General features: G+C 62.2%; 2 protein-coding genes across 2 annotated transcripts; one reads left to right on the top strand and one right to left on the bottom strand.

Moving 5' to 3' along the window:
* On the top strand, positions 1–1,245 carry FAM187A (family with sequence similarity 187 member A). The gene has a single exon (XM_009813229.2). The coding sequence runs from the start codon at positions 1–3 to the stop codon at positions 1,243–1,245; it is 1,245 nt and encodes a 414-aa protein (XP_009811531.2).
* A 3,111-nt stretch (positions 1,246–4,356) lies between these two features.
* Positions 4,357–9,377, bottom strand: GFAP (glial fibrillary acidic protein). The gene is made up of 9 exons (XM_059830436.1): positions 8,905–9,377; positions 8,186–8,246; positions 7,366–7,461; positions 7,139–7,300; positions 6,072–6,197; positions 5,638–5,858; positions 5,382–5,425; positions 4,738–4,823; positions 4,357–4,398 (listed from the first exon to the last, which is right to left on the bottom strand). Exons 1-9 carry the CDS (start codon positions 9,375–9,377, stop codon positions 4,357–4,359), a joined length of 1,311 nt encoding a protein of 436 aa, XP_059686419.1.
* Positions 9,378–12,773: the final 3,396 nt, after the last annotated feature.

Raw genomic sequence — 12,773 nt, 5'->3', positions numbered from 1 at the left:
ATGGTGACGAGGCTGCTGGGAGCCACCGTTCTCTTCTGCCTGGTAGATGTTCTCCATGCTTTTGCGATTGAAGAGAAAGGAGATGTGTTCAAGAGGATGGCTTGTCCTGCTTTCCTGATGTTCGACAATGCCGCTTACTTGGCTGACATGACCTTCGAGCTCCCCTGCAATTGCAAGCCCGAAGAGGTCTCTTCTGTCGTCTGGTACTTCCAGAAGAACATGGGCAGCCACAAAACGATGGTTCTGACGGACTTTGCTGGCACCGTGGTTGTCGACTCGGGCCATATCCACGCAGGCAGTGATGTGCTGAAGCGTTTCAGCATCCGGATGTTCAGTCTCATTGTCTTCCGAGCCCAGGTGATGGACTCGGGACACTACCTGTGCGGCACTAAGAAAGGGGACTTCTTTTACGGCTATGATGTGGATGTACAGCCCACCAAGCACATCACAGTGGCTTTTGTGGACAGAGGCCAGCATGTCCAGCATGACTACACGGAGAAGCTCTTCAGCCTCTTCACCACCTTCTGGGACTGGACCAGATGTGACCGCTGTGGGGTGAGAGGCGAGCAGCGGCGGATCGGGCTCTGCTACATGCAGAGCGCCCAGCTTCACCCTCGCTATCGTGCCGCCGTGCCCAATGTCACGTCCTGTGGCTCAAGGGCTGTCCCCATGCATTTGCAGCGCCCCAGCCGCCTCCGGAGACCCGAGGTGGCCATCCGAAGCTGCCTGACCCCTTGCCTGAAGGAGGAGGTCCCTGAGGAAGGTGTGCAGGCCATCTCCAATGTCATTTCCAAGCTGGGTGAGAAGCCCTGGCTGCCCCGCGTCCCCACGCAGTTTCACAAGCAGCCCGTTGGAAGTGTTCTGATCATCGCGTGTCCCCGAGCCCGACCTGAGCATGCCGTGGCCTGGGACAAGGACTCCATCCGGCTCTATCGCTCCCGCTACCTCATCGGTGTCAACAAGAGCATGCGGGTCTTCATCGACCATGGAAACCACCTGCACATCCAGCAGGTCCGGGTCAGTGATGCAGGCACCTACTTCTGCTGGCTGGAGGGCAAGATGGTGGCTGGCTTCCGGCTGAGCGTGATCTACCAGCACCGGCGCCGGCGGACGCTCGATGATCCTGAGACAATCTACGCCGTCAAGGCCATCGGCATGAGCTACGTCCTCATTAGCATCATCTTCGTTGTCATCCACGTGTGCCGCTGCTGCTGGCGGGTGTTCAGGTGCTCTGCCGGGACATAGCATCTCCGCCACGGCCCCGAAAGGTCACTCTTCGACCTCAGACCATCTTCCTGTTAGAAATTTCTAATGTTCTGACCATTAGTAATCAAAATGTTGCCAGTGCCTGCTTATCCTCCCTTTTGGGTCAAGAGCATGACAGTGAAGACCGATGTGGAAAACTCCCCGTGGTGCAGATTGGCACGGCTTAGCAGGGACAGGCAGGCATTTCACACCACCACGAGTTGTTCCGGGCCCCGCTGCTGGCTTGTGATGGGGTTTTAAGTTCAATATAGTCCTTTTCAAAAGAATACTTGGGAGCTGTTGCAGTATTTTCTGGCCAAGCTCTACAAAGCTCTCGAACTGCATCAATGATTTATTAGAGCTGTTTTTCTAAGAGGCTACTAAAAAGATCCACCAAACTATTTTGAGCCAATTAATTCTTGCTTTTCTTTCTTACTTTTTTTTAAAACTGTTTTTCATTGCTAAGAACTTTGAGTGCCAATGCTTCAAAATAGTCAATGTTCCTTTGAGCTCCTTAGCTGGAGCAAACCCATTTTTAAAAATTCTGGTTTAAACATTTTTCTTTTTTGAAGAAAAAAAAAAAAAAAGAAGTTTTCAAATGAATCTGATTACTTTCTTCAGAAATTTCTCTGTTTTTTGGTTTGTTTTTTAACTCGCCTGACTCAGCACGGACTTGTGGGTCAATATTTATGAATGACAAAATTATTATGCATGTTCTCCAAAGAGGATGGCATCTCTGCAGGGTTTAGGTGGCCATTTGCTCGCTCCTCGGCGTGGAGTACAATTTCCCCACGGGGCTCATCTCCACTCCTTTTTTCAAGGATGTGGCTTGGGGATTTCAGCTTTCCCAAGAGAACTCGCGCTGTCCCGGAGGCCGGGCAGCCTTGGGGGTCCCACCGATGCTCAGGCACTTGAACTGCGTAGTTGATGTACAGAATCTCAAATCCACCATCAGTCCTGACAGCTGCAGCTGATCCCAGGAGCTTCCCAGGAGCCACAGCCTGGCTTCGTGCAGGGAAGGAGCTGGGTTTGGGGCTGAAGACCGCCACACAGATCCCTGCTTCCCCTCCCTCCCTCCCAGGAAGGGGATCTCTCCCACCCCACTGCCTGGCTACCGGCTCCAGGGGGGTTATTCCTCTACCCGCCTCCCCTGTATTGCAATCCCTTATGGGTGTTGACCTGTGAAGCGTTGGCCATGCCTTAGGGTACAGCACTGAGCTTGCATCCCCTGGCGACTTTGAGCCCAGTTTGGGCTCCCGAAGAGCCTCGCCACCCCAGCTAATCCTAAATAAGCCACAGCACTGGCTGTGGAAAGGCAGATTGCAGGCACAACCATGGAAGCAGAGCGCTTGCATTAGCTTTATTTCTCATCTCAAGCTGCCGCGGGCGTTAGTACATTAATTCAGTAGCAACGTGGGCTGCAAAGCTCCAGCCGGAGGCTGCTTACGGGGGACCGAGTCCCCCAGGCCACTGCCATCCCACCCTGGATGCCAAACCTGGGCAGCACCCGGGTCTCCTATAACATCTCCTGCCCCTGGGAATGGGCCTTCTGGAGTCGGTAGCTGCAAAGCATGCTCAGCACCTGAGCCATGGGACGAGGGGGACGGAGGGGACGAGGGGGATGGCATCCGAGTGGCATCCCATGTGCTCATCCCAAAGGGCTTACGGGGTATGAGAAGTACTGCTGGGTCATTGCTCCTATGTTAGGTGGCATCAGGGCAGGTTTTGCTCGTGGTCAGTAGCTAAATTGAAGGTGGGGATGGGGGCTGCGGGCGAGCACCGGGCTGGGTGATGGCCCTGGGTGGGCCAGTGGCATGTGCTGGTCCAGGGAGAGCACAGGAGGATGGATGAGGGGACAGGGCTACATGTAGCCCAGGGACAAGGGATTTCTTCCGACCCCACCTTGAATGCCCATGCCAGGGGTGGGCTTGGGCTCCATGCGTGGCAGGGATTGTGATGGGGCAGCCCCAGTCCCTGGTCCCCCTGGCTCCTAGTGTGAGCCCGCGTGGGACAGGCAGGAGGAGGATGGCTCCGTCCATCCTCCTCCATCACTCCTGGGTTGTGGGAGGCACCTCCTGCTGTGAGAGCACCCGCGGGTGCCCCGGCACCCTCCTCCTCCTCCTCCTCCTCCTCCTCTGCATTTGCCTCCTCTCCATTTTCACTTGCATGGGACCCCCCCAAGGCAAGGGGCCAGGTGCATGGCCATGGGTCACCCCTCGCCATGAGCCCCTCGGGACTGTTTTTTCCCCACCATGACAATGGGGACACCTTCGTGGCAGACACCCAGTGGGGGTCAGGCAGCCCCATGGCTCTGTGCCAGGAGAAGCCCATGAGGCCACCCACTCTGCTGTGCCCACCACTGCTCCGGCCCCACAAACCACCCCAGACACCCCAGCGTGCCCAGGAACCCCTCACTGTCTACATTTCATCACCCTTTGACACCATCCTGACAGCAGCCTGCCTCTCCATCCTCCCCTCCCTCCTGCCCATGCCTCTTAGCTAAACCCTCGGTGACAGGGAAATGTCCCTCACCAGCAGGTACCTTGCACCCCGCAGCCCCCCAAAGATGCTCAGAGCCTGGGGGTACTGGGGAGATTCAGGGTGGCCTCCCGGACCAAAGAGTGGGCAGCAAGGCGGGATGCAGGGAGAGATGCTCCTGGCACTGTCATCTTGTCCAACCAGCGCATGGAGATTGAAACAGGATGGACTCTCTCCCTGGGCATTGGCGAGCTGGAGACCCAGGATGAGCGCGGGCATGGCCCTAAAATTACTGGCCCCTCCATGCCGTGGGAACATGCAACATCCCGGTGGGGGAGCTCGGCTCTGCCCAGTACTGCTCGTCTCCTCCGGGTATTGCCTATCCCCTCCCCGCAGAGCGCCCGGTGGGATGGGTGCTTTGCTGGCAGCCAGCCCCGAACAGGGTGTCAGCAGGGTCCCTGGGGTACAGGATGATGTGGGAGAGGCGAGGGGTGGGCGGGAGGGAGATGCTCCCCGCTGAAGCACCACCGGCTCCTCCCGCAACCCGCGCCCGGCCGCGGGGCTCCCTCGCAGCGTCGGAAGGGACCTATGGAACTACGGCTACAAGCATGTGGCTGCTGCGGCTCGCCCGCCCTACACCACCTCCTTGTGCTCCTGCTTGGACTCCTTGATCACCTGGAGGTAGAGAGAGAGGGACCATCACCCCGGGCTCGGGCTCTCCTCCCCGGCTGAGCCTGCCTGGGCTCTGAACACGCTTGGGGACAGGGATGGGGATGGGGACAGCAGTGGGGACAGTTTTCTCTATGAGCTGCCAAGCTTAGCTCCACTACTGTCCAGACCCAGCTCATGCCGTGCTGGCAGGGCACTGGGGTCACTGGCTCCCTGCCTGGGCTGCTCCTGGGGCTGAGGGATGGTGGCCCCATGTGCGTGACGAGTGACCCCCTTGGGGACACCCCGTGGGGAGGCGGGGTTGGAGGGGAGGCAGCGTGGGTGACACGGATGAGGACTTCCCACCTCTCCATCTCTGGTCTCCACAGTTTTGACTACGATGCTCCTCTTCACATGGGCTTCTGACATGGATTTAGTGTCCAGGCTGGTCTCTAGGGGACATGAGCAGGACATGGCGGTGACCCAGTGCCCAGGGTATGGCCTCTCCATCCATGCTCAAGTGGAGTGGCCCAAAAGGAACAGGTTGGGCTGGAAAACCCTGAACCATGGGGACATAGTCAACCTCGGGGATACTGTTGGCATTGAGGACATGGCTGGCCTTGGGGATGCAGTTGGCCATGGGGACTTGGGTGGCTTTGGGATGTGATTGGGCTTCAGGACAGGTTTGTCCTTGGGGACACAGCTGGCACTGGGGACATGACTGGCCTTGGGGATGTGGTTGGCACTGGGGTCGTGGTGATGTGGTTAGTCTTGGGGACATCGTTGGCCCTGGGGACATGCTGGGCTTTGGGGATGTGGTCATGGCACACTCCTCCCCCCATCTTGGGAATCCAGGAGTCCTGGTTCCTTGAGATTCGGAGGAAAACCTCCCAGTCCCGCTGGATGGGGCAGGGACAGAGACTGCGCCTCCTCCCACGGACCCCCCAGAATCCATCCCTGCTTGTGCCACCATCCTGGCCCCCATGCCCCATGCATGGCCACAGCCTCACCTCGGATCTGCAGGTTGGAGAAGCTCTGCACGGGGATGGTGATCCTGCGGGAGCGATGGAGGGGTTGGGAAGAGCCTTGGGCTCCTGCTGCCCCCTGCACACCAGCTCAGCCCTGCCCAGGGCTGGGGCAGGAGGGTTGGAGGATGATCCCCAAGGAGGTCAGACACCTCAGAGGGACCACGAGGACTTGGGGGTGGTTTGGGACACAGCTGGGGATAGGGAGAGGGGCAGGATGGAGCCCCCGTTCTGCCATCACCTGCTCTCCTCGCCCTCCAGCAGCTTGCGGTACGTGGCGATCTCGATGTCGAGGGCCAGCTTGACGTTGAGCAGATCCTGGTACTCCTGCAGGTGCCGGGCCATCTCCTCCTTGAGGCTGCGGATGTCCTCCTCCAGCCGCACCACCGTGTCCTGGTAGCCAGCCGTCTCCAGGGCGTAGCGTTCCTCCAGCTCCCGCAACTGCCTCTCCAGGGACTCGTTCTGGGGAGCCACGAGGGGAGCTCACACCCTCCGGGGCCACCTTCTCCCAGGAGCTAGGGGCTCTCCACCATGCCCATCCATCTCCCACCTTTAGGGACCAGCCACTCTCCCAGCATTGGGTGGTAGTCCCTACCACTGTGCCAAGGAAGCCCATGGTGGTGGCAGCTCCCCGAGGCCATGTCGCTCACCTTGCACCCCATGGCCATCACCTACCGAACCCCGCAGTGCCTCCAGGTCACAGGTGAGGGCCTGGAGCTGGCGCCGGTACTCGTTGGCCTCCTGCTTGGCCGCGCGCAGGGCCTCCGCGTGCCGGGCGGCCGCGTCCGTCAGGTCGGCGAACTGGTGGGGTGACACGTGCCATGGGATGGGACCACGTGTCAGGGATGTGTCCTGGTGGCACATGGCGTGGGGACACAACCCAGCTCTGCTGCATAGGAGGGACATGGCCCCAGTAGCACGTGGCATGGAGAAACATCCCTGCTACTGCAGGGTGGTGGGATGGTACATATGGGACATGTCCCCAGTGCCATGTCTGCCTGGGGACATGTCCCTGCTCCTGTGGCAGGATGGGGACGATGCACACGGGATATGCACTTGATGTGGCATTGGGGACACGTCCCTGTTCCCACAGCAGGAAGGGACACATGGGACATCCCCAAAGACACATGTCCTGGGGCCACATCCCAGCTTCTGTGGGAGGGCTGTGGCTCCAGCAGCACGTGTCGTGGGGACACATCCAGCTCCCACAGGAGGAAGGGACAGTGCACACGGGATGTGCCCTCAACAGCACGTGGTGCTGGGGATGTGTCCCGGCTCTTGTGGGTGGATGGGACAGTGCATGTGGGGCATGTGGCCGATGGCACGTGTCATATGGAGGCATGTCCCTGGTCCCTTGGGGTGATGGGACAGCGGACGTGGGACACATCCCTGATGGCAGGGGGACATGATCCTGCTTTGTGGGTGGGAGGGATAGTGCTGTGGGATGTCACCACAGACATGTCCCTACTCCTGTGGGACGGTGCAGGTGGGCCATGCCACTGTGAACACAACTCCTTAGGGACCGTGCCTACATCACTTACCACGGGGGACACATCCCTGCTCCCCACAGGGACCAAACCAGGACACGGGACACGAGCGGGGACAGCGGGGATGCCAAACCCCACGCACCACCACCAAGAACCACCCAACCCTGGGGTGGTCAACCCTAGACCCGAGAAGGTGACATCCCGGGATGGGACAGCCAGGTCACGTATCCGTTGGGTGACCAGCTCCCAACGCACCTTGGACTTGTACCACTCCTCGGTCTCCTGGACATTGCTGGCAGCCATGGCTTCGTACTGGCTGCGGATGTCACGCAGAGCGGCCGTCAGGTCCGGCTTGCTGGCGTCCACCTCGACGTGCACCCGCTGCCGGGCCAGCTGCTCCTGCAGCTCCCGCAGCTCCTGGGGGGATAGCGGGGGTCAGCCCGGCCCCCCTGAGCCCCGGGACCCCCCCCGAGCGGGGTTACCTCCTCGTGGACCTTGCGGAGGAAGGCGATCTCATCCTGCAGGGTCCCCACCCGCCGCTCCAGGTCCAGGCGAGCCAAGGCGGCAGAGTCCACGTCCTGCCACCGCGGGGGACAGGAGGGACCGTCCCCAGGGCTGGCCATGCGAGTCTGTCCCTCCTGAGCTGCCTGGCCTTGCCCGTTCCTGCCTATCCCTGCCTCTTTCTGCCCCATTCTGGCCATCATAACACATCCTAGTCCCTCACTGCCTGCTCCTGTCCATCCCTGCCCATCCCTGCCCTGTCCTTGCCCATCCCTGCCCCATCCCTGCTCCATCCCTGCTCCATCCCTGCCCTATCCCTGCCCCATCCCTGCCCCATCCCTGCTCCATCCCTGCTTCATCCCTGCCCCATCCCTGCCCCATCCCTGCTCCATCCCTGCCCCATCCCTGCCCCATCCCTGCTCCATACCTGCCCCATCCCTGCCCCATCCCTGCCCCATCCCTGCTCCATCCCTGCTCCATCCCTGCCCTATCCCTGCCCCATCCCTGCCCCATCCCTGCTCCATCCCTGCCCCATCCCTGCCCCATCCCTGCTCCATCCCTGCTCCATACCTGCCCCATCCCTGCCCCATCCCTGCCCCATCCCTGTCCCATCCCTGCTCCATCCCTGCTCCATCCCTGCTCCATCCCTGCCCTATCCCTGCCCCATCCCTGCCCCATCCCTGCTCCATCCCTGCCCCATCCCTACCCCATCCCTGCCCCATCCCTGAGGGAGGCTGAGCTGGGGACTGAGCCCCTGGGGTGCGGGATGGGGGGATTGCAGGATCCAGCCCCTGCCCTCACCTGCCTGTAGGCAGCCAGGTTGCTCTCGGCCTCCAGCCGCAGGGTCACCTCGTCCTGCAGCCTGCACCGGAGCAGAGAGGCACCCTGATTCATTTGGCATTGTTACTCGTTCGGCATCGTTACACGTTCGGCATCGTTACACGTTAGGCACCGTTACTCATTACTCTCAGCTGCACAGACAGACCCCCCCCGGGGTCGATGCAGCCCCACCCCATCAGCACCCGCACCCCACCCACATCAGTGCATGTGCCCATCCCACACCCGCCCGCCACCATCCCACACTGTTCCCAGAGCTCACCCTGGTTCCTGTTGCCACCCATGTCCCCACCACCACCCTGGTCCCCAGGGCTACCCTGGTCCTGGTGGCCACCCTGCCCTCTGTCCCGGTGGCCACCCTGATCCCTGGGGACACCCCGGTCCCCGTCGTTGTCCCAGGGGTCACCCTGGTCCTTGCCACCACTATGGTCCCCATCACCACCCTGGTCCCCAGGACAACCCTGATCACCATCCTGGTGGCCATCCTGGTCCCTGCTGCCACTCTGGTCCTGGTGGCCACCTGGTCCTGGTAGTCACCCTGACACCCATCCCAGCGGCCACTCTCAATTCTGCTCCTGGTGGCCACCCTGGTCCCCGTCACCACCCTGGTCCTCATCATCATCATCCTGTTCCTGGTGGCCACCCTGGTCCCCAGAAGTGCCCCAAACAGGGCAGCGCCTTACTTCTGCTGGAGGCTGCTGAGGTCCTCGGCGAGGTTGTCCCTCTCAATCTCGAGACGGGCCTTGGCGGTGGCCAACTGCTCCACGTGGCGCCGCAGGTCACGCAGCTCCTCCTGGTAGACGTCGGCCAGACGCGAGGGCTCCTGATCCCGCACCTGGTTCAGCTCCACCACCAGCACCTTGCTTCTCGATGTAGCTGGCAAAGGCGGTCGTTGGAGCGTGCCATCATCTCCAGGCCGTCTCGTGATTGTGCGGGTCACCCTGGAGACTCTGAGTGAGCGCCGCGCCAGCAGAGTAAGGGTGCCATCGTTTGGGCCTCTGGGACCCAGGCGGGCACCAGGAACACGGGGACCCGGCTGGCTGCTGCGGGCACGGGGGGCCCGGAGCCGGGCTGGGGGGCTGGCAGGGAGCACCCGGTACACCGGGATGGCGGGGCCGAAGCGGCGGCCGTAGGAGGACAGCCGCTGGCTCTCCATGCCGAAGAGGTGGGCGTGATGCACCCGGCCCAGGGGTTTTATGGAGCCCGGGGGCCCCCGGCCCCGCCGGCTGCCCCGGCACTGGCCGCCGGCCAGGGAGCCAGAGGGCCGGCACAAAACCGGCCTTTGTGGTGCCCGGTGGGGGCGGATGCGCCCTGGCACCCAGCCTGGGCACCGTGGCACGGCCCTCTGCCCACCGCCTGCCCCCCCGACGGGCGCTGCCGTGGCCCAGGGGGGGCCTGGGACACAAACCAGGGTGGGAGGCAGAGCAGTGGCCATGGGCACCCACAGCGCAGCCAGCGGGTGGGTGCTGGGTGCAAGGCTGGGTGCAGTGTTGTAGGGTGCCCGCTGCAAGGGCCTGGGCCATTTCTGCGCCCCGGGGATCTGTCCCCACAATACCCCTGGCCGCAGCAGCACCTCGAGGTGCTCAGGGCAGAGAGACACCCTGGGCAGGCTCGGGCGTGCGTGTGCACAGCCACCCCCCTGAGCGCACAGCCCTGCATGCGTGTGCACGCACCCTGCCATGCACACACGCCTGTGCACACACACACGTGCATACATGTGCACACACCCGCACGCGTGCTGCTGGTATGGATCCGTGTGTGCACACCCCCCCACACACACACTGTCCTATGCACACATCCACACACATGCATGTGCACATCCACACGCACACACATGCACATGCATGCACACATGCACCTACAGATGCACACGCATGTCTACCCACACACTCACATGCGTGTCCATCCCTCCACACTCATGTGCACACACACACCACATGCAACGCACACACGCATGCCTACCCTTGCATATACAAGTGTATGCACACGCCGCGTGCACAAATACGCACACGCGTGCCGCTTTCCCTGAACACGTGTCCACACGCACACAGAGCTGCGCACGCCCGTCTACCCTTCCACACATCCACGATGTGCACTGCAACGCGCACGCACGCGGCCAATCTGCTACCCACACGCGTGCACATCCACGTGTGCGCGCACACACACGTGCACACACGCCCACGCTCCCCGTGTCGCACCCCCCCGGGACGAGCCCTGGCACGAGCGGCTCAGCACCAGCCCGCAAATCCCCGCCGCCCCAGCGGGCCGAAGCACTTTGCAGGCAGTCTGGCAGCGCGGGCAGGCTGCTAATTAAGGCAGGCTGCTAATTAAGTGGCTGAAGCCTCCAAAGTCCTTTCCACCCCAGTGGGTCTGTAAAAGCGCTGGCCGGTCGCCGCTGGAGCCTGGCCGGGGCTCAGGACCCCGGGTCCCCCAGGGGTTGGGGGCCTGATCCCGCCACGGCCTGGTCCTGCCACGGCCACGTGTGTGTGGCCATGTCACCAGTCACATGTGCACTGAGTTTGGGGGGTCTTTTGCCCCCCGTTTGCCCATGGCGGGGTGGAGTGTGGGCCGGGACGCCTCCCCGGGTGGCGGCTGGGTGCCAGGGGCTTTCCTCAGGCAGCTGAAAGGAGCTTTGTGTGGGGCCGGAGCCGGTGCTGCCCGGCACAGCCGTGGGGTGCCTTTGTGCCGGGGCACCGCGCTGCCGGGAAACATTGGGGGACGGATCCAGACATGGCGGTGGTGATGGGCACTGGGCCACCCCCCGGCCTTGTCCCCTTCAAGCCACAGCGTCACGGCCACGAATTGGAGCACGACCAGGCCTTGGGGACAGCCCTGGCAGGGGATGAGGGTGTTGTGGGGACACGCGGTGGCATCGGGGTGGGCGCCCTGAGAGGCGGCTGGGACAAAGCTGGGGGACAGGCGTCCCCGGGGGTGCTGGGGGGGATGGCGACAGGCCTCGCTGGCTGGCAGCTAGGTGGCAGCCGATGGCTGGGAAAGGCTCCGCGCCCGCTTGGGGACAGGGACATGCAGCCAGGCCCTGCTGGACCACGGCCACCATTGTTGGGCCACCGACAGCAACTGGACGGGGAGCGTTGTGGCAATGGCTGTGCCCCCCCATGAATGCAATCTGTGGGGACCCAGGGCCACTGGGGGGGTGATAGCGGTGGGACTGGTGGCACTGGGGCAGCACTCAGGGACAACCTCTTGCTGCCACATGCCCCTTTAATCCCCAGAAGCGTCTTGGCCCCAGCCAGCCCTGTCCCCATGCTGGGCAGCCCCGTGTCCCCCCAGCTGTCCTGGGCCGGTGGCACCAGCAGCAGGCAGGGGTTTTGCCCACAGAAACGCCTGGTTTGGGGCACCTACGTACCCCCTACCTGACGCTTGGCCTCCCCAGCCTGCCAGAACAGTGACATCCCTGGGGACACGTGCTGTGTGACAGCCCATGGTGACAGGGGACCTCCATCTCTACAGACGTTCTGAAGTCCCTGGGGGTGCACAGCCCTTGCGGGGGCACAGGGGCTTCGGGGTCCCACGCAAGCCCCCGCGCTGTTCCCCAGAGATTTCTTTTCTCCCAGCTCCTACGCAGCCGGGATCAAAGCATGGAAAGCTGTCACTCCCGGGCGGCTGCGGGGAGGCAGAGCTGGGCTCTCCCCCCCTCCTCCTCCTCCCCGGCCCCCTCTTAATGAGACAAATGAACTGGGAGCAGGCTGGAAGTTTTAATTAGAAGCTTCCAGCCTCTGAGAAGACAAAGGCGAGATCTGCTGCTGCCAGCAGGAAAGTAGGGCAGGAGGAGCTGGTGACCCCAGTCCCCGTGGGACTGCAGCACGCCTGGAGCTGGGACCACCCTCCCGATCCTGCCACACTTGGTCACCTCCAAGGGTGGCTATGAGGAGCTGGTGCAGGCAGCCAGATGTGCCACAGTGCCCAGATGTGCCCTGGCATGGGGATCATGGGGGTGCTAGGGGATGGTCACAGCCCCCAGGTAGGGATGCTCAGAGCTCTCTGCCCCAGGACTGGGGGTTCGCAGGCAGCTGGAGAGGAGCGCAGGGGGACAAGGAGACAGAGTTTTAGCAGAGCACAGAAACACTCTCCCCCATGTTTAAGTGAAGCAGCAGGAGCCGGGAGGGGAGGCAGCTGCCACCACCCCTCACCTGCACCCTCGGACACTGAGCAAGCAGCCCAGACCACCCCCCACCCCCCCCCGGCACAACAAAGGGGGCAGAAGGCACCCACAGTGTCCCCACACTGACAGGAGATGCGGGGTGAAAAGGGGAAGCCACAATGGAGCCCACGCCCAGGAACAAGGGCCTTTTCCAGGCCCGCTCAGAAGGGAGTCGCTACCAAGCCCGGCTCCCTACACGAGGGGGAGGCGAGAAGAAACAGCCGCACGTCTCCCCTCGCCCCTCTGGTTTGAAACGAAAGGATTTATTAAAAGCGAGTGTTATTTCTTAGCATCACCCATCTGTTAGCACTCGACACCCCGGTACGGATTAGAGAGGGGCTGAGAGGGAACAGCAATAATCCATCTGCTGCAAAAATACACGGGGGGGGG

This window comes from Gavia stellata, chromosome 28, assembly GCF_030936135.1.
Source record: "Gavia stellata isolate bGavSte3 chromosome 28, bGavSte3.hap2, whole genome shotgun sequence".
In the NCBI taxonomy this organism is placed as follows: domain Eukaryota; kingdom Metazoa; phylum Chordata; class Aves; order Gaviiformes; family Gaviidae; genus Gavia; species Gavia stellata.
Note: the sequence above shows the minus strand (reverse complement) of the source record. Positions and strands in the feature narration are given on the sequence as shown.